At 33.3% G+C, this 22,208-nt stretch overlaps 1 protein-coding gene and 1 long non-coding RNA gene across 3 annotated transcripts in view; one reads left to right on the top strand and one right to left on the bottom strand.

Moving 5' to 3' along the window:
* Window positions 1-4,924: 4,924 nt before the first annotated feature.
* LOC126744273 (PHD finger protein 3) overlaps window positions 4,925-22,208 on the bottom strand; it is a 99,162-nt gene continuing 81,878 nt past the window's right edge. For both annotated transcript variants that reach the window (XM_050451647.1, XM_050451648.1), the window contains 5 exons: window positions 20,716-20,945; window positions 20,455-20,662; window positions 15,460-15,606; window positions 15,151-15,401; window positions 4,925-5,497 (listed from right to left, as the gene is read on the bottom strand). In XM_050451647.1, the coding sequence (XP_050307604.1) occupies window positions 5,135-5,497; window positions 15,151-15,401; window positions 15,460-15,606; window positions 20,455-20,662; window positions 20,716-20,945 (1,199 nt within the window). In that variant the 3' untranslated portion in view covers window positions 4,925-5,134. The remainder of the gene's footprint in view (window positions 5,498-15,150; window positions 15,402-15,459; window positions 15,607-20,454; window positions 20,663-20,715; window positions 20,946-22,208) is intronic.
* Window positions 8,332-9,657, top strand: LOC126744275 (uncharacterized). The gene is made up of 3 exons (XR_007663097.1): window positions 8,332-8,738; window positions 8,796-8,999; window positions 9,394-9,657. It is a non-coding gene; the product is annotated as an uncharacterized LOC126744275 (long non-coding RNA).

The following is a 22,208-nucleotide window of genomic DNA, read 5'->3' as shown; positions in this document are numbered from 1 at the left end:
GTATAACCTAGTGTGTACTACTGCTAGCATATTGTTTTACCTTTGCAGATGTCAAGAGGACGAACAAGAAAGAGCCAAAAAGGAACCTTTAAAGAAGAAAATATGGAAAGAGCGGTTCAGCAAGTTTTAGTAGGAATAAATGGAGTTAAGTTGTCTCTTAGGAAAGCTGCAGAAGAAAACAATTTATCGTTTCAAACGTTGCAAAGATGTGTTAAAAAAGAACAAAATAAAGCCAATCCCAATGACATTGTTTTAATGAAAAGCAATTATAAGCATCGGCTGGTTTTTAATGAAGAGGAAGAGAAGGATTTAGTCAATTACATTATTAAATGTTCGAAAATGTGCTATGGGAAAACTACAAAAGATACCCATGTTTTGGCATATGAGATGGTCCAAATTAATTTAAAAAAACATTCCGTTATCTTGGAATAAGAATAAATCTGCTGGTATCGACTGGTTACAGGGTTTTTTAAAAAGACATGCAAAAGTATTAAGCATACGTCAACCAGAAGGATGTAGTCTTTCAAGAGCAACTTCGTTTAACAAACATAATGTAAATTTATTTTTTGACAACCTTGAAAAAGCGTATAGCCGGTCTGAGAAGTTTTCTGATGGTACACGGATTTATAACCTAGACGAAACTGGAACAACAACTGTTCAAAAACCAAAAAAAGTTCTGTCGCCGAAAGGTTTCAAACAAGTAAGTCAATGTACTAGTGGAGAACGAGAAGTTTTGATTACAACGTGTTGCATAATAAGTGCTACTGGTAATACACTGCCCCCAATAATGGTGTTCCCCAGAAAAAAAATTAAAAATCATGTTAAACGGGGCACCGGCAGGAACATTAGGACTGGCTTTTACTTCAGGTTGGATGAACTCCAAATTATTATCGTCTGTTATGGAACATTTTATTAGACATAGTGGGTCGTCCAAAGAAAATCCCACTATTTTAATCATGGACAATCATGAGAGCCACCTTGGGATTAAAGCTCTGAATTTGGCTAAGAATAATGGAGTCATTCCAGTCACACTTCCACCACATTGTAGTCATAGACTGCAGCCACTGGACACATCAGTATTTGCGCTATTTAAGGCGAATTATAATACTGCAGTTGACTCTTGGCTTTTGCATCATCCGGGTAATCCATTATCTATTTACGAAATTGCTGCTTGTGTTGGAGTAGCATTCGAACGGTCTATGACTCCGTCCAATATAAAATCAGGTTTCAAGAAGGCCGGAATTTACCCTTTTGACAGAAATGTCTTTTGAAAAAGACAAATTAAAAAAAAACACAAGGATGACAAACAAAAAGCTGCCACCCGGAATTTATTTGCAAAAAAAAGAAGGTTGATTTCAATGATATATTTTCGTCTGAGGAAGATGGTAGTTTATCTTTTGCCGACTCTGACCAGGATTCAACAGACTGGATTCCCAAGGCTGATCCTTCAGCATTCGAAAAACTGGATCGAAATCCCAAACCTGACGACTTTGTATTAGTGTCATTTAGTGCCAAAAATGATAATATATTCTATGTTGGAAAAGTGATAAATCTGGAAAGTTTCAGCAATGAAGTAGAAGTAAAGTTTTTGCGGAAGTCGGTAAAATTCAGCGGACACTTCGTATATCCTTTGGAACCTAATGCAGGAATGGTTCCTTTAAATGACGTTAAAATGATTTTACCGCCACCATCTCATTTGGGTAAAACAAAACGTTTACAGGAATATCTAAAATTCGAAATTCAGTTTAGCAATATAAATTTACGCTAAAGTTCTTTTTTTACCAAGAAAAATAAATGATTGTTTGATTTTTGGCATATTTTACATTGACAAATCTTATATTTTTGTATTTTTTTCGTTTAAATACATATTTTTAGTTGTCAAAACCGCCATTTAATAAAGTTTTGTAACAAACATGTTGTTTTTTTCACATATGTCTTATGTCTTATGGTGGCCCACTTTTCTGGGCCTCCATGATACATATTTTAAAAAAAGAATGTTGTAAAATTCAGTCGCAAAACTATTAATTCAAAACTTTTTTTAATGCTTTGTTTTAAGACTAACATTTACACAAAACTATATTTTTTAATTTTAAAAAACTTTTTTATCTATAGGGTCCGACGAAGAAACCTGATGTTTTTTTAATGAATAGTACAAATCCGTTATACGTAGAACAGCGGTTATAGTGGGAAAGACATCGGTAGTAGATGCTATTTCAGCAGTCATGGAGCCAACACTGCGGAACAGTATGTCCGCAGTGAAGGACGTCATTTGAGCGAAATTATTTTTCATAAATAAAATGGCATGTAATTTGTGGAATATTATTTTTGCATTTTTTGTGCATGCATTACGTGAGGAAAATATCATCAATTTTAATTTCATGTAGGGTCAAAAAAGTGGATAGGAAAATGTATCATTTATTTTGCTCCAAGATTTTAATAAGGCCAGGAAAAATCAAAAAATTATTTTCAAAAAAGCAGGTTAGGACGGAAAGTTAAATAAGTAGTCCTCTTAAATTAAAAAAAGTTGCCGATTTTATGATCTGAAGTTGAAGCCATACTTATCTGAGATTAAGAAATACCTTGAAGATTTCCTATCTGGAAAAAGTGCAATAACTTACTGCAGTAAAATTAATTGGTCATATTGGAGGAGACATTAGAGTATGTATAAAGAGGTTTGTTAAGTAATGTCTCTAATGGGTACCTGAGGCTACTATGAGAGTAGCCTGCGTTGTATGTATGCTAGTTTTGGGAGGAACATATTCACAAAGGGTCTTTAGCTTATAAAGAAATTTATCATATCTGGATCAGCTTATCAACAGGATTATCGGAATATTATCATTGAGTTGGAAATACTAACTTTGCCATGCTTGTATATTCTTAAAAATCTGCTTTTTATAAACGACAGCAATAAATTTGTAACTCATTGAAATATGCAATAATATTACAATAGAACTAATACCAACTATATACTAATCTATATCCGTGATGACTAGAAAAGTGCCAAAAAATTATAATACACTTAATAAGGTGAAGCAAGGGGTGACAAGCGCTAGTAAATAATTTAAAAGGCAAGTAAAGGAAGTTCCATTAAAAAACGCAGTTTAAGATAGAAAAAGTGTTATTGACGACCAAATGTTCTTTAGACTGGGATCTATAATCATATCTGTTTTTATGGTTGTTTGGTGCTGGATATGAACCTTTTAATAAGCATCAAATTACGCAACTTTGAACCAATTTAATACAGCTTGTATCTTCTACAGTTTTTTAGATCATCCTCTAATTTGGGACAGTCTGTACAACTTGATATTTTTATTGATTCATATTTTTATCGGGTTTAAATCTTATCAAAATATCAAAAAGATTTCAATGGAATTGCTACTTTTAAATTAGTTTAAACGAAACTCCTAAAAATACAGTCCCTTGCCATATTAATAGATACAAGCTGCAAATCTACTATTTTCATGTTTCTTGTTCTTGTTATAAACGTTTTGTTGATATGTTAGTAGAACTTGTGTTTTTGAATATCGCAAGCCCTTTTTATCAACTTATTACAACACTCATAATGTTGGTAATCGATTAGCCACATTAATTTTTCACAGAATTGACTTATAACCTGAGAAAACAGAGTTTCAGTTGTTGAATAGCACAATTTTACGTGTTTGAACAAGTTTAGCTCTTTTCAATTCAATCAGTAAATTTATGTCAAATTAGACATTTTGAGGCTATATTATGTGAAAAAAACAATTTCATAATGGGAAAAGTGTCTGATTTGTATTGGCTGAATTTTGGGCATGCTCAAAGCACAAAGATGTCACAATTACCAAATAACATGAAATGTGGGAGTTTCTCGAACTTCTGTATAAGGTATAAACAAAAAAGGTCAGCAAAAGAGCATCTTATTGCACGTAGACTAGCACGCAAATCAAGAATTTTAACTACTATGATTTTAAAGCGTTACCAATAGACAGAAAAATACAAGGACTTTGCACAAATGCTATATAACTGTATTTAAGTTGTCCTTGTACTGTAGATATTGTTCAATCTAAATTCTATGAGATTTCACAGGTGTTTCTTTCGGACGAATCGATTTTCCAAGTATTACTCGACAAAACACAGTTCATACGGCAAAAGTCAAATGAGAAATATAAACAAGACTACATTGTGCCGATCATTAAACATCCTCCTTCGGTAATGGTAGGGTCAGTAATCAGTTATAAGGGACCAGGGGTCCTTTACGTTCTCGAAGGTACAATGAATGCCGAAAAATACCAGAAAGTTTAGGAAATCCAGCTGCTCCCTCAAATGAAAAAATGGTTGAAAAAACGTGAAAATCCAATTTTTATGCATGCTGGCGCGCCATGACATTCTGCAGAACAATTACAACATGGCAAGAAAATTTTTCCTATCGAGAATGTCTGGTAGTTTTTAAAATCTAAAGTTACGATGAAAGCCCCTAAAACCCAGAAAGAATTAATTAATATACTTAATGACACTTGGAAACATAACCCAGAGATTAAAATGAAAATTCAAAATCGTGTAATTAGTAAGTTACCCTTCTTTTTGGTAACATTTGTTGTATTTATAGTAAATTTTGGCGTTTAAACATAAAATAGCCCTCTAAATGTCTACTGACGCGTTATAATTCAGGAAAACTTAATTTTTGAGCATGGATTTAAAATATGGCCAAGGACTGTAATAAATTTTATTTTATACAATATCCGTAAAAAACCCTGCAATTCGAAAACGACCCGATACTCAAAAAACTTTTAATAATACACGAAAAATACGCGTTTTCGATGTCCGGCGACTATGAGATACCCTGTATATCACAAAAATCTTAGTGGTTGTTTGCTATCCAATAATAATTGCCAAAAACTTAATCGCAAGAATTGCATGTCTAAATCAGAAATAATTTCTAAAAATGTTCAAAATAAATGCATTAATTACTATAATTAAAAATTTTTCTTTAAATTCATAAAACTACAACTTGAAAATCTACGACAGTATCTAAAACGATATTATTATTTTTTATTAGACATCTATGCCTATTGATAATTTACAAGTAGCCCTTTCACGTGAAACTAGATAAGCTCTTCTCTTAACTTCCAACACGAATTTATAATTATTGGTCTTTTTAATCATCCACACCAGGTACCGGCGGCAAATTCACATCCAATTTGGGCTTCTTACCTATATGAAAACTAACTCTCGGAGGTGGAGGAGGTACTGGTTTCGAAGGCTCTGGTTTGCTCTTAAGCATCTCCGCTGCTTTTCTAATGAGATCTTCCTCAGTTAACGAACTTAAGACACTCTTTTCTTGACCGGGTGAATTTAATTGGGGAGGAGTCGTAAGTCTGGATTTTGATGGTAGGTTTAGTGGAATAGAGCTGGAGAGGTCGGGCGGAGGAACCCCTGTAAGGGGACGGGAAAACGTTTTGGGTATCATCAGAGGGATCGTGAGGTCTATTTGCGTCGTGGAGGGCTTAGAATCCACTACCTGAAATAAAACGGTACTTGTAAAATGTAAAATAAACTTCCCAGTGGTGGTATAACGTTATGGTATTTGGTACTGCCGAAATAGAAATTTATAAACACTGACATTGAGTTACTTATTTTATTGAGTATTACGTCACTTATAGCAAAAATCAATTTAGAAATTACTATCTCACACGCTCAAAAAATTGAAAAGAAGAAGAAAATAGACTTATTCAGGTATTTAAAAGATATATGAACTCAAATCTATAATGATATCGTTCGATATACTTAATTTAATTTAAGTTCAATAAGTTTTAAACAAAATAATTTACTTGAGGTATAATAGATTTTTTGTTGACGTAATACCCAATAAAATAAGTAACTCATTATGAATTCGTCACAACAATACAGATTTTACTTAAAGACTGGTATTAGTCTACCTTTCTATGAGATAAGTTTAAATATTTTTATTATTTGTAAAATTACCAATGTCATTAAATGCAAAGGTATACAACGTGCCCAAGATAATGGAGCTAGTACAGTAACCATGAGAGATAGAAAGTTGGTTAAAAGAAAAGAATTTAGCGGGTTTGGGTGCTCAATATTATGCGGCTTTGAAATCTAAAAAAATCCGAGAGTGTCCTGAGTTTATTACAAAAGATCTTTAAAAATGAATCACACTTTCTCAGCCACTTTTTTCCCTATTTAAGATTCGTTATTAGATATTAGAACTGACGTTTGATCCGATCTGGTTTTTCGATATCAAATATTAAAAGTGTTTTTAATTCCGAATTAAATGGTATATCACAAGTTGAAGTTTAATCACCTTTTAAACCTTTTTTTAAGCATTATTAAACATTTTCGATGCCTTAGAACTCAAATCCAAAACGTTTATTTGCTAATATCAAAAATTACAAAACAAATGTATTTAAGATGCTTAGAACATTGAAAGACTAGAATTAGTAAACAACAACTTCATCTAAGTTCAATATGTGCATAGGGGCAAGGGGGGTGTTTTTTTTGCAAATATATTCAGCGATTCTCTATTGTCAAGTTTACAGACATTTTCAAAAGACGAAATTTTCAGCTATATATCATATAATACATATAATAATGTTAATTTAATTTGTTGGTATTAGATTTTGGATTAGAAATAAAAAGTAGAAATAGGCATATCTTATTTTAAGCGCAAAAATACCATCTTCCAAGCAACAAAAAAATTATGAACATTCTTATTCCTAAAACTGGTTCTAAAACATTTGAAGACAACACCGCAAGCAAAAGCTGATGTTATCTTGCGAAATGTCATCTCGTCAAACGGTTTGTGTTTACATTCGGCATTTGTGAATTTCTGTTTTTTCTTTACTTTTTGGTTGAAAAAGGAAAAAGGACGCATTTAAATATTTTTGCAGCCAAAGCTATTTGCTTAACCGAGCATATAGAAATCAGCAATACATACCATTATAAATTATATTGTATAAACAGTCCTAGTTAGTAACAATAATTATATAATAAGAAATTCACAAAATTTAATCCAAATAGATTGAAAAGTTCAAAAACCTAGTATAGAACTATATTTACGCAACATTAACCCTTTTATGTTTTTCTTAAAACTTGACAAACTACAATTTTGAAGTTTATTATGCAACAAATTGATATACAGATATGATCATTCTAACTTCGCGTATAGGAATTATATATCGCGCTAGGTCTGGCAACGTTGTGACAACATACTCCAAGCAAGCATACGTTAAAATACAAATATGCCCAGCCAATCAGAGAAATTGAGAGTGGAGCAGCACTGCTGATCCTTTCGTGAAAGTTCGTACGTCAAATTTCGTTGCCGATTAGCTACGGAAATTGAAAATCAAGGCATTGGTTTTGTTTAACTCATAGAGAAATAAATATTAAATTTTAATTACTCTATGGTTTAACTTAACCTATATTGCAGATTTTATTTGCTTTGCTTGCTTCCTAATAATTGATTTAATTATCAACAATTATCAACTTTGCGACTATTTGAGTGAAAATTCATAGTATGTAGTGTTGAGTGTTTACTCCATTATCTATACAATCCATATCTGTGCTGGTTTTGGGCTCAAAAACAAACAATTTAGTGTTTGAGTTTCATTACCTTTCAATAAACTTGCCAGTGTTTCTTAGTGCATAATTTCCTTCCACTTAAACCAATATTTGCACTTATTTGTTGCTGTCTGTTAGACAAATATGGCATCACTAAGGTAAGATACATATAATTTTTTTAGTTCTAATTTGAATAATTTTTTTTTTGCAGTCAACAAAATGCAATCTGTGAAGTTTGTAATAAGGAATTTTCAAGCACATCTACCAGAAACAGGCATTGGAAAAAGTTTTACCCTGAATTTGTTGTGAAGGAACAAATAAAACACATTATATGTCCAATGTGTACTAATGATATTCAGACATTTTCATATTTTAACTGTTTAAACAAACATTTGCTTGATATTCACCATATAACTGTCAAAGAATCAATTTTAAATTTTAGGAGTTTTGAAGAATTCACATCTTGGAGGGCACGAGATAATAGGGAAGTAGATTATGCTTGTCAGACCCGAAACAAGTTTAAGAATGGGGAAGAACACATATTTTACAATTGCAACAGGAGTGATATCAGGTTGTACAAAGTCTTATTTATCATTATCAAACATACATAAATATGTTTTGTTGTGTTTACTTTTAGGATTTAATAGCGCGTGCAAAGTGAGAAGTCTGGGGGAAGCATTCGCATTTAAGGAACATGTCAACAAGACCAAACTCAAATAGCTATCAGCATAAAATTGTAATAGAAGCCCATAACAAAGCCGAAAAAATGAATGGTAAGGTAGAGTTTTTGGAATTTGGAAAATTTAAAGTACAAAGTGTTTTGGTAAGTGGTAAGTTCTATGTTGTGTCTTGTAATGAACTATGTGATGAGCAATGTCACACTGGATACTGTAACATCTGTAAAATATGTTTTCATAAATACAGATGTGAGTGTCCAGAAAATTCTGTCTAAACAGTACTTTGTAAACATATATGTACATGCTGTAGCCATTTTTGAGCAGAGGAGCGAGTTTGTTGTAGGTTCCCCAACTGTGAGTAAAGAGGAAGAGGATAATGTTTTGTTTGTTGATCAACCCACAACTAGCCAAATCAATTATCAGGAGGATGTAAACCATTTTATTCAGGAGAGTTCAAAAATGAAAGTCAATAGTTCTGCAATGGACTTTGAAGAAAATCGAGAAGTAGTTTGAGTAAAATATAAGTTACATTTTTATTACATTGTTTATACTTATTTTAAGATTGCATTGCAAGAGATTTGTAGCTATGGTAGAAGTTTAGATAAAAATGCATTTGCCAGATTTATGGCTGTAATCAACAAATTTAAAAATAAAGAAGTGGAGGAAGAAAATTCTCAGGGCATTGAAAAGAAAAGAAAAATTGAAAAACAAATGTACTATCCAAATAAAAAATAAGCTAGATTTCTTTGTGTATTTAATGGCTAGGTAATATTTGAATTGTAGTTATTTTTTTATGTTTGTATTATAGCTGTGATGTTAACAAAAATAGGATGTGGTATTTTTTATGGTATTTTGTGTTATAATCAATATAATATAACTAAGTATATTTTTTGTAAGGTTTTGGTGCAGGTTTCAAATTGTAAATACAAATTTTATGTAAGAGGTCACATACATAACTAGGTATAGTTTTTGTAAGGCTTAATTTGGTGTAGGTTTCAAATTGTAAAAACAAATTATAAGATGTCATAGGTGTTGGTTTCTTTATAACTATTTTTATATCATTTATTTTAAGACTAAAATGTTAGCTTATTTTGTATGTTAATATTCAACTAATCATTTTCTATTACATTTTGTTTGCTATGTTTTTAATATTTTTAAGGGTGCAGAAAAGCTAATTGGATTAACTTGAAATTGGCATCGAACGAGGGGGAAGATCCTCTATGAGTATATATTTATGAATTAAAATGTATACAGAGCAGTAATTTTTTTCCATGTTACTATTTTATGGAAGTTTGAATGGTTTGGGCTGTATATACATGACGAGCCGAGATGACAAATAAGCTAAAGAAGTGCGAGTCTACATACTACATACTATATACCAGATTAATACATTTAGCCTCTTTGCATTTAATTTTGAGGTTGTTGATATTAAAAATACCATAAATTATTATATTTAAATAACAAATAAATTTATAGATTTTTTATTATTTGAAATAAACAAAGTTAAAATATAATTTCTACGTTTTTTTTTTGTTTTCTGTTCTTATACTTTGACTTTTTAGTCATATTTACACTTTATCCAGCTTTTCCAACCATATATATATATATATATACTTTATATCAATTATCAACCACTAAAGTATAATGTATAGTGGTAGTGGACAATTTAAAATAATATTATACTTTCAAATAACTATTGACAATTATTATATTACTAAGGTGCATATTAGAATTATGACACAGAGGTATGTAAAAATGCGAACTTTAAAATGTTCACCATATATTGTTAAAAAATTTAATTGCCATTTATTTTTATTTTCTAACTTTTTTATTTATTCACTCATTCACCTATTAACCAATTAATTTATCAGCTCTACACACCAATTCAATTTCGTATCACCCCATTTTTAATATTTAACTAACAATAATAATTAAATAATTCATACATTGCGCTTACACGTACCGCTATACCAAATGATTAACAAATTTCGTCATTAAAAGAGATAATTTGTTAGAAAAACCAAATTTGGCAAGTATTTAGAAAATATTTTTAAAATAATAATTGATCACACGCTGTAAATATTTAAAAAAATCAATAATCCATTTACTAATAATAGCTAAAATATCTTCTTATTAAATGTTTTTAATGCATATTGCACTTTTCTTCATCTAAAATATATACGCATCATAAAAACCTAATTAAATATAAATATGAATAGAAAAACTCTACATACATTAAAAATTTCCTATTTTGAATTTGGCGGTTCGCATACCACGCCCTCGCGGATGCCGAAGCGCTCTCATTGGCTAGGCATATTTGTATTTTAACGTATGCTCTCCAAGCAGCGGACCCCGCCGAAGCCCGAAACCGAAAACTTTCAGTATTCTTAAGGCGTTCAGGCGGGGATGCACAGCTCTGTGGCCAATTAAAAAAAAATTGTTTTGTTTGAGTCTTTGCTGCTGCCTGTCCTGACAGTAAGAAATAAACTAAAAACCGACTGCAATAATAATGTGTAAACATAAATTAACTAAATATTGGACAGGAAATAAAAAAATTAATTCAAAATACATACATACATACATTAACCTTTTGAGGGTTTTGCGTACGTGTTGGTATGCTTATGTGCTTTTTTTCCTCGAATAACCCACTGTAATGGACGGATTATGTTTAACACAAATAGAGAAAGACGACTCATCTGAAAACAAAATGTTACTAATAAACATTTCGTCCCGATTTGCCCTTTCCAATACTTCATGGCAAAATTCCATCCGTCTCTCATGGTCCTGTGGAAAAATTTCTTGGTTTTTTTGCAACTTATAGCACTTGTACTTATTTCTTTTTAAAATTCTTCTAATCCTTAAAGGCTCAATACCCGTTTCTTTGGCAATGGTTGTACTATTGCAAGGAAAGTTCATTTCAGCAACAGCACAAACATTAACCTCTCGAAGCTCCCTTTCATCGCCTAGCGGTCTAACCAGGTGGTTGCTCATTTGCGTAGCATTTCCTGCAATTTTGCAAGCACTCAAAGGTCTCAAACCTATGGATAATTGCAAACGGAAATGGGCCAAATTTCGAACGTGAATGCAATTCTGCCTGATATTTCATCGACAGAACTGCCGGCATAATACCACTTAATAATTTGCTTTTTTTCCTCAAGAGAACATATTTTAACAAGAAAATAGCGAGCGGTTTTAAATTTAATCTTTGCATAACGTTAAACGTTTTAAATGCAATTTCATATTGGCGGTGCAGTGTGGTGGGGATAAGAATTGTCTCGTTTTTCGATGAACGAGCGGAAAGCCGTGCGGCAGAAATATTAGTGTTGCCAAACGTATTAATTTGGAAACGACGTGTATTGTGCCTTCTGTCTGTCGGACTCCATATGTCCCCTCTCGCTTACGCTTATAGACTATTTCCTATAGGCGAGGTTTGAATGATTATATCTGTATACTTTTGAAGCAAAAGCTACGTCGAAACATAGCTGTGCTTTGGTATATTTAAAAGGGTATTTTGACGTGTGATACGATCATGAGTGGAGAATCTAAAACTTCTAAAAGACTCTAAAACGCTCTCTAAGATAATCAGGCGCTCCACTAGAGAAGATTCCGTGAAGAAAGCATGCGAAGTGTACCGTCTCTCGATCCTGCATATTTAACCACTTCAGTACAGGTAACTTGTATCTGACGTGATCACGGGCCCTTAAATTGTAAATAAAACGTATATAAGAATTTTGCCAGTGTTGTAATCTTTTTTTGATGTTACATGCAGGGTTGTGCCATACACAAAATTACAATATGCAGTATGAGAGAGAACCAAGGTTTCGCACAAAACCTTTCTCAACGGCAGTTCGAGTAGATCCTTACTTTTGTACAGATTCCGCAATGACATATACGATCTTTGATGGTCCCTTGCCAATTGGCTGCGAAATCGTAAACGTTCTTACATTCACTCACGATCGGGATTGGAGTTTGGGATACATGAATAGCCAAATTATTCGTTGCTCACCAATGATCAGGACCAAAGTATATTACGACCGACTTCGACGGATTCAGTCGCAACCCAATATTTTTAGAATATTCAGCTACTGACTCTAAACACTCATTCAATCGAAGAACAGCTTTGTCCGCGCTTGCTTTAGGAAAACTGGTATATATTTGGGTGTCATCCGCGTATCGTTGAATTATACAATTATTGACAATAGAATCATATTAAATGTCACACATATAAATAACAAAGAGCAATGGTCCCAAAATTGATCCCTGTGGCACGGCTTTAGTCAAAGGCCTCAAAGATGATTCCCCATCCTCAAAACGCGTGCGACTGGGTGCTATTTAATAGGTAGCTCTCAAAAAAACGAATGGACGGAAGAGAAAATTCCAAAAAACTTAACTTAGCGCAAACAAGCGTGTGATCTACCGTGTAAAAAGCCTTGCTGTAATCAAGCAGAACCAGTGCTGTAGAATAACCCTTATCAGCTGCTTCATATATGTCGTCTAGGACGCGCAATAAAATAAATGTTGTACTATAGCCTTTACGAAAGCCTGATTGATTAGGGCTAAGGAGAGAGTAGTGCTTTAGATAAGTAGTCACTTGGGAGTGAATTAATTTTTCCAGGATCTTAGAGCACACACATAAGAAACTTACAGGTCGTAAGTCAGAAAACGTTACTAATTTATTATTTTTGGGCAAAGGAAGAACCACAGATGAGGTGACAGAAGAATTGGCCAGACAGAAGGCATTAATTAAAAAGATGTGTAAGAAAAAGGATTATAATCGGCCAACAAAGTTTAATTATTTGGATCGTTATACTATCAGACCCACAGGCATTTGATTTAATAGAAGATATTGCGTTTAATACATCCATTACTAAACACAGTGTAAACTGAAAACTGTTTATATTTATTTATACAAACGTCAATGATATCTATCGCTAAAGCATCAACCGAGTCTATAAAAAAAAAATTAATATCTTCGGTATTTCTAAAATGATTTGGTATTGTTATATTGTTTTTGTTTCCCATAAATATTAAGATTGGGTCATCTAGAGCTTTCCATGTATCTTTGCTACTATTATTTCGCGCTACAATTCTCTTTTCGAACAGCATTTGTAAAATAGTTCCTGATTTTTTTATAACCTTGCCAATCCTCTAATTTTTATGTTCGCTTATAGTTTATAGTTAACAATGTTTTATTCCGCTCCCTTTTCATAATTTTTATTACATCCGTAAACCATGGTGCCTTTGGTTTTGCCACACATACCTTTCGAATAGGTGCGTGATAATTAAATAATGCCAATATTTTGTCTGTCATTAACTGTGCTTTTTCATTTATACAAGCAAGATAAAAATCTGTGCCTGTCAAAATAACTGTCAAATTTTATAATATATAGTTTTTTTGCCGTTTCTTCATAAGCATTTGGCATCATTGCATCAGAGCAAACAAACTGCCCATAGTTCCACGGCAATGCTAATTCTAGCCTTTTAATGTTCTGAGGTATGATGTAAGTGAAATTAACAAATAGAAATGCATCTCGGTTATAAAAACCGTTTCTCAAAAGTATCTCTGCAAGAGGCACTTTTAAGTGATACATCCTTAAAAAAAAAACAAACAAAATAAAAACAAAGCGAAAAAAAAACCTTACGCAAAAATATTTCTTTGAATTCATTTTCATTTATGACAGCTTGAATTAAAAAAAAAAACAATTTATTTACATTTATGTACAGAGCCTAGGGGCAGGTGACGATTGAATCAGCGCAGGAGAGAAACACATCCAATATACAGTAGTGGAAAAATATGTGGAAACTCTTAATAATACTTGTATTATTATATACTGAATTTTTCTGGAGCCTTTTACATTTCAGTAAATTACAGAAACGCCACTGACATAAATTGAAAGACAGAAATTGTTGTACTTAATATTTCAGCAAGGTTTTTTGTTCATGTTTTCTTGGCGATAAGGAATTTCTGGTTGGAAAAAAGTGTTTAAAGATTCAGTCTTAGTTCTTCAGTGCAAATATTTGTGTAAAATATAATTTTATCATGCTAAAACATGTTCATGTGATCTCAGACAAAAAATTGTGGATTTATTTAAAATGGGTAGAAAAAGAAAAGCGCCGAAGTCGGGAAGACGTCGTAAAATTACTCCTCGAATCAATAAAACTATTTTAACGATCTCCAAACTTGATCCTAGAAAAACCTCCATACAAAATTAGAAACGAAATCTCGGAGCAATTCGGTGTTAACGTGACAAGTAGAACCGTAAGAAACCGTCTACTTGATGGAGGCCTTTTTGGGAGAGTTGCTGTTAAAAAGCCACTTCTATCAAAGAAAAATAGAAAGGCCCAAAAGGGATTTGCTGTGAGCAAGATGATTTGTGAGCTCATCTCTCTTGGTCTCGAGAAAAATGGAATACCGTTCTATGGAGCAATGAAAGCAAATTTTCTCTATTTGGATCTGATGGCAGGAAACATGTAAGGAGACCGGTGGGTGCAAGATTCAAAGCAAAGTACGAAAATCCAACTGTGAAGCATGGAGGCGGGAACATAATGGTCTGGGGTTGTTTTTTCCGATCTGGGACAGTGGCAATTATTCAAGTGAAGGGTAAAATGGACCGATTACAACACAAAGAAATCTACAGTGAAATACAGTGAACAGGAAAATACAGTGTTACCATTGGCAGAAGAAGATATGCCATTGCGATGGATATTTCATCAGGACAATAATTCGAAATATTTGTCCAAGTTAGTAAAAAATTGATTTCGTGGAAAAAACAGTTTTTTTGTTAATACCGCCTTATAACTCAAAATCTAAGACGTTGTTTATAGAAACACGTTTACTTAATTTCATTCAAAGAACACGTTCCTGAATTTTGTCGCAATATTAAAAAAGCATCATATTTATGAAAAAGTAACTTACAATAGATTCAGTTGACGTTTCACTCTGCGCAGTCACAGATCCAATAGTCTTAATACTATCCAAAATCTGCTGCAAATTGCTAGGTAGGGCGATGTTTGCCAATGCAGAACCCACGATCTCGGAATCTGCGGCGGTGGCTATATTTTTTGTAATGCTTGAAATTTCGCTTTTTTGCATTTCAATCTGTTTATTGAGCTCTTCCATTTTCCTCTGCATGTCAATTTTGGTGGCTGACAGTTCACTACCTCCGCCTAAAAAAAAAACGCGCCTTAAATCAGAAAGAAACTTCTATAAAACTACCAAACCTACCTGGTAAAACCGATGGTGTAGGCGCGTATTCAGTAGTAATTGTCGCTTGTGTCAAACTTATCTGGGTGGTTGTCAAAATAGCCGTTGACTGAACAATGTCTGGTACTGTTGTATCAGGATCAGAGTCTCCAGGACTATAAGGTTCATCTAAAAGCCCTCATAATAGTCATTTTCTATAACACAGTATAAACGAAAACTCGGTCTCAAACATGTATGAAAGGACACTATGCGCCACTGCCAGGAAAAAACTTAAATATTTAGTCACAACAGTTATTTAAATATCCGGAATAAGCGGAGCACCATCAAGGTGTAGCCATATTTGTTATCTTCTTTGAATCGGAATATCCTCTAACAACACATGTAGCTTTTCTTGTACGACCGTCAAATACCTAAGGGCCTACAAACTGATCTCTTAACAAACCACACCAAACATCAATCAAGAAACTTGCGGACGGGGATTTTTAAGATTTTTTTGCCAAGACTGGAAAAACCTTAAATTATTGACACCGTCTCAGGTGAATGTAGCCTCATCGATAAACAAAATGTTATTAACCAAATTACCACGTGCAATGAGCCAACTGCAGCACTGCATACGAGGGCCCAGATCAGTGCACTGCAAAGTCTGGACCTCTAGAAATAGACGTTTCATAATTGGTGTTATAATCACTACTATTCTAGGATTTTCGTTAAATATAACAACATAACTTCATTTATATTTAGTTCTGTTCTGTCACCATATTCTTAAGTCCTCCATTTTTGGAATAAATAGTATACGTGATTATCAATAGGATTCACATGGCCATTTGCTAAGTATGTAAAACTCTCAGTCCCATATTTTTCCATCATTTTCATCTCATGATATGTTTTTTGCTGCATTCGGTGTCACGTCAGATTCAAAATAAGTCTCGAAGTACCGTTTAGTGTTAGGCTCACAACGTAGATAACTAAATGTTCAGCTACTTCAGAACAAGATGGGAGTGTTCAAAATAGACATTTATAACATATTGGGTATTCATACAGTGACCGCCTAAAGTTCTGCATAAATTCGATAAAAATTAGAGACATGATTTTTTGAGAAAACGCTCGGACCCGTCGATTTTTATTTTAAGTTGCGCATTATTTCACATAAATTCTTCTATACAGGGTGGAACAAAAAAAAAGATATGACGTGATCGGTAATTTTTTTTAAATCGAATGCTATATTTTTTATTACATTTATGAAATATAGGCGAAATTCCAAGCAAGTTTCGTATAACACACCTTATCTCAAAACCCAACTGTTTCAGAAATATTTACATTTAACCAACAAGAAAGCAAGTAAGTACGTCTATTTACAAATTAAGATAAAATGGAAAGATAAAATGTTATAAACTGTGAAAACTCTTGTTAATGTATCAAGTGTTCAAACTGATCCTCATTTACTTCTTGGCAGAAAGCAAACCGTCTTGCTGCTTTCCTACAAACTCATGTAAAACACTATCAATTATTTCGGGTGATATACGTCTAATTTCATATCTAATTCTATTTTTCAAATCTTCTACGTTGTTTGGCTTCTCCATACAAACTTTACTTTTCAGGTACCCCCATAGAAAATAGTCGCAGGGTCTGGTGACCTGGCCGGCTACTCTATTGGCCCTCTTCGTCCTATCCATCTTCCTGAAAACACTGTATCCATAAGTAATTACGGACATTCATTCATTCTGTTCGTCTGGGTAGGGCAGCCAAAGCAGGGATAAGATCTTCTTGAAGAAAATTCGAATAGCGTTGGCCTGTTAAGTTTTCTTCGAAAAAGTATGGTCCTATTATTTTATTTTCCACGATACCAGCCTAAACATTAATAGATTGACGGTACTGTGTATGAGCCTCAGTTGCCCAGTGTTGGTTTGACACTGACCAGTACCGACAATTTTGCCGATTTACGACACCGTTTAAACAAAAAGTTGTGTTATCCGAAAACAAAACTCGTAACAACTGACGGTTATTATTGCAAATGTTCATCATTTGCTCGCTAAATTGGTTTCTTCGATCAGGATCGTCCTCATTTAATTCGTGTAGATATTAGTCTAATTTTATAAAGGTGGTATTCATTTGCTTTTAAGATGCGTCTTACTGACGTTCCGGCTATATTATTATTAACTGAAATTTGTGAAGTTGCATTGTTTGGATTTTCTTCGACGGAGAGCAGAACGTTTAATTTTGTTTCTTCAGAAATTTTTGGACCACCTGATCTTGGCAAATCCCTAACATCACATGAAGTTATGAATTTGTGCTCTATTCTACTAACTGTTGGCTAAGAAATAGGATGGTTTGGGTATTTGACATTAAACAGTTCACTTACATCCTTTTGCGTGCGCACTCGATCCCCGTACCCTAGCATCATCAACATTTCAATTCGTTGGGTTTCCATTAAATTAGCCATAATTTATTCTGATAAAAACTATTAATTTTCGAACTGACAGTGACATTCGAAAATGGAGATTCTTTACAAGTGCAACCATGGAAATAGAAACAATTGGTAGTGTTTATAAAATTATTTTTATCCTCGATTTTACCTTAATTTGTAAATAGACGTACTTATTTGTTTTCTTGTTATTTAAATGTAAATATTTCGGAAACAGTTGAGTTTTGAGATAATGTGTGTTATACGAAACTTGCTTGGAATTTCGCCTATATTTCATAAATGCAATAAAAATATAGAATTCCATTTAAAAAAATGACCGATGACGTCATATCTTTTTTTTTGTTCCATTCTGTATACAAACATTTATGTGAAATAATGCGCAACTTAAAATAAAAATCGACGGGTTCGAGCGTTTTCTCAAAAAATCATGTCTCTAATTTTTATCGGATTTATGCGGAACTTTAGGCGGTCACTGTATATATCGGGTGGAGAAATTTTAGTTTGTAAATTAAAAACTCAAGGAATTGCAAAACAGATTAGATAAGATCCAACATAAGCAAAACAAAGCAAACTAACCTCACTTTGTTAGGATTTGCATGTGGCGCCATCCTTCAAAAACTGCTTGAACATATCAAATACAGTTTTATTCGAAAAAATCGATAAAGCGAGGAAAACGTCAAAAAAGTCAAAAAGTACAATATTTAAAAACCTTACATCAGAGTTGCCTGAAATTTGGTCTCGCATTTATTTCGCTCAGACCACCTATTTTGTCTTTTGATATTCCATCTGGTTATCTTTAAATTTAATACATAAACTGTAAATAATTACCATTAGTAAAACCGACAACCACGTGAAAGCCCTCGACCAATAAAATATGAAAAAAATTTTAAGATAAAAAGTGTTTGCTTGGATATACTAATTTTGATGACAGTAAATGTACAGATTGTCTCAAAAAAAAACTTCTCATTGTCAAGTAAGATTTTTTAAATGGAACGCCCTGTATATTTTATGTATATTTAAAATTTTACTCTTAATTAATTCTACATAAAAAGGTATAATACGTCACTATACGTCAAATATTGATGGTTTTTGAAATAGTTGCTGATTATGATGATATTAGTTAATTCCTGTTCAATATACTATAAAAGCAGTTAAAAACAATTATAAAACTAGAATAATTTAAAAAAAATATATAGTAAATGTTACTGACCGTTCTCGGTTTGACAGAGTTCGCACCTTTTTATTAGCTTAGTGGTACTAGCGCTTCTATATAGTACTTCTTCCGGATTTGCCCTACAAGCACGTGTAATTTTGTTTTTTAAATCCTTTAAATTTCTTAGCTCTTCAATGTAAACTTAACTTAAATATCCCACAAGAAGAAAAATCTAGCGGTGTAAAGTCAGGTGACCGAGCTGGCTACCTGACAGGACCTCTATTTCCAATCCAGTACCTTCCAAATCATTGAATAATATAATAAAAGTAAAATTATAAATTTTAAATAAAAATAAACAAATCATAAATTTTAGTTATTTTGTTTACATAAATCCTTATTTACTAACTTATCTCGAAAACCATCAATATTTGACGTCTAGTGTATTATAGATTTTTGATGTAGATTTAAATAGAGTAAAAATTTGGTAAAATATACAAGGTGTTCTACTTACTTGACAATGAAAACTTTGTTTTGAGACACTCGGTACACTTTCCAATACGGTCAACAAAATAAGTATTTCCAAACTTTTCATCTTAACTTTTTTTTCATATCATATACAGGAGTGAAAAAAAATCGTGTCTAAATAGAGTTGGGACACCTTGTATATCAAATTTGAAATAAATTATTTCATGAATTATTAAAAAAAAAATTAGCTATTAATGTTTAATATATGCCTTTAAAATTAAAGAGAAATAGCTGAGCTTAAATATTTTATTTTCGTTTTAAAATAAAACCGCAACAATCACGATTTTTCAACATTTAAGGTAAGTATTTACTAGACGCGAACTTCGGCTAGTAACAGGTCTTTTAACCAGTCACTGGCACTTAAGAAGCCATCTCCATACCATCGGTATTGCGGACAACCCGGAATGCCAATGGTGCTGTGAGGAGGATGAAACCGTTGACCATGTAGTCGGCGAGTGCCCAGCACTCACGCGCGCCAGGTTCAAATACTTGGGTAACACTTTCAGCGTACCGAGTGACTTTAAGTCCTTCAGACCAGAGAGCCTTATCGGTTTGGCCGTTTGCCCCGGTGGGGCATGACGGGTCCAACAGGAGACCTATATGCACAACTGCCTTGGCAGCCCACTGTTTCGACAATTTCAATTTCAAGGTAAGTTTATGAGATATTAGCCACTGTTCAAGGAGAGTGTGAGAAAAAAAAATTATGTTTTATTCTTAATTGAATATGAACTCTGTAGGTGTAGATATAAAGTTTGTTTTGCGTTTCAGTCCTACTTTACTAGCTCAGTAAAGTAGACCCGATGATATTGCGCTAGGGGTGAAACACGTGTATCTGTAATATTACATATATTTGAGACCGAGTCTTTATGTCTATTTTTTTGGTCTCCATAAACCTAGTTAAAAAAAAACATCATACCATCATCATTGGCCTCTATTTTTGGTTCTATCAGATTCGGGCTACTGTGCCCTGGTTTGACTATCGACATCATCGCAGGAGACAACTTGGGGATCTCAGCATGTATCGAAGGCAATGGGGGTAATGGAGGAGGAGGAATTCTGAGATCGGGGAGAAGCACCATTGGTGGCAAAGGAGGTTGGGCTAGTTTAGCTAAACGAGGATCAATCTAAAAAATATTTTTTTATCAGTAAACATTTTTCTTCAATTCTAAATACTCACCTTTGGTGGAGGAGGCAAAGGAGGAGGCGGTACAGGAGCCACCTCCGGAGGTACCGGCGGCGGCGTATACGATCTGGGAGGTGGCGTTTTGACCACATGAACCTCTATTCTCGTTTTCTTATGGGGTGTGTGGCTTGCCATAGTTTGCGATATTAATTCCGAATGGCCTCTTTTGCGTTTGTCTCTTACGATTATGCCTAATAACAAAGCTGGTCTGGCTTCTTCAAATCCTAGGGAAAATAACATAATGTGTTATATAACGCAAGGTAATAAAGTAAACGTAAGTTTTACGTAAAGCCAGTGCAAGCACAAAAATATAAGTCAAAGCTGTCGGATATGTTTTTTTGGAGAAAATCCCTTCTACCGGGTGTACAACTAAGAGAGGTCGCCGGCCATATCTGAATAACTAGTCATCGCACAGCGTAGGGTAAAAAAAATTTTTCATAAAAGCGGCAAACTTTTTTTTCTAATTTGTCAAATAATAGGTGGGGGAAGGGTTGAATATTTATATCTAAAATTCTTGATAACTTTTGATTGGCCTAACGAATTTTAACGAGCTTACTTTTATTTTATTCATTATTAGGGTAATTTTTAGACTTTTATGTGGTACAATTACTTAGCCGTTTTAGTTGTTTTGTTGAGCGCTAAAGGGCGGTTTGTTTTAATTTGGATTTTTTCAAAGATTTTCTGGCAAATATCAAATACAACGATGTAATTTTTTTCATTTAGGCTAAAAGAGCATAAAAAAACATAAAAACTGGCGCAAACCGCAACTAGATATCTTACTTTATTCCGAAATTAGAAATTAACATATTTTTGAACAATGAAATCCGTCGCCGCGCTGGCATTATTGCGTCACGGGTTAGCAATAAGCTTTGGAAACAAATTAATTTGATAAATATTTTCGGGGCCATGATAAAAAGGTTAATGATCGATGTTAAATGTCAAAAGACTAATGCAAAGACTTATTGACATAACTTGCTTTTTGGGAAAGCAGGAACTGCCATTCCGCGGACATACAGAAAATACTGAATCGTCCAACAGGGGCAACTTTATAGAATGCATACAACTTCTAGCTAAATATGATGGGATTCTTGAAGATCATTTACATGCATGCAATGAAAGTGAAAAGAGAAATGTTTTTTTAGGATTTTTTAATCGAATACAAAACGATTTAATCTCTTCAATAGCTTTTGTACTCAAGGAAAAAATACGAGATGAGTTGAACCAAACAGAGGTCGTGGCTATTATGACTGATGAGATACCAGATATAAGCGGCAAAGAACAACTTTGTGTAATTTTTAGATATTTTACAGACTCAAATGACATAGTTGATCGATTTATGGGATTTATCGACGTAAGTGAAACTGCAGAAGCGCTAACCAAAATATTTACGGATATCTTGAACGACTATAAATGTACTGATAAACTAGTAGCTCAAACTTACGATGGAGCCGCTGTTTTATCGTCTAGTAAAAATGGGGTTCAGCAAA

Source organism: Anthonomus grandis, chromosome 13, assembly GCF_022605725.1.
Source record: "Anthonomus grandis grandis chromosome 13, icAntGran1.3, whole genome shotgun sequence".
Classification (NCBI taxonomy): Eukaryota; Metazoa; Arthropoda; class Insecta; order Coleoptera; family Curculionidae; genus Anthonomus; species Anthonomus grandis.
The sequence above is the reverse complement of the archived record's forward strand: the minus strand, read 5'-3'. Positions and strand labels throughout refer to the sequence as shown.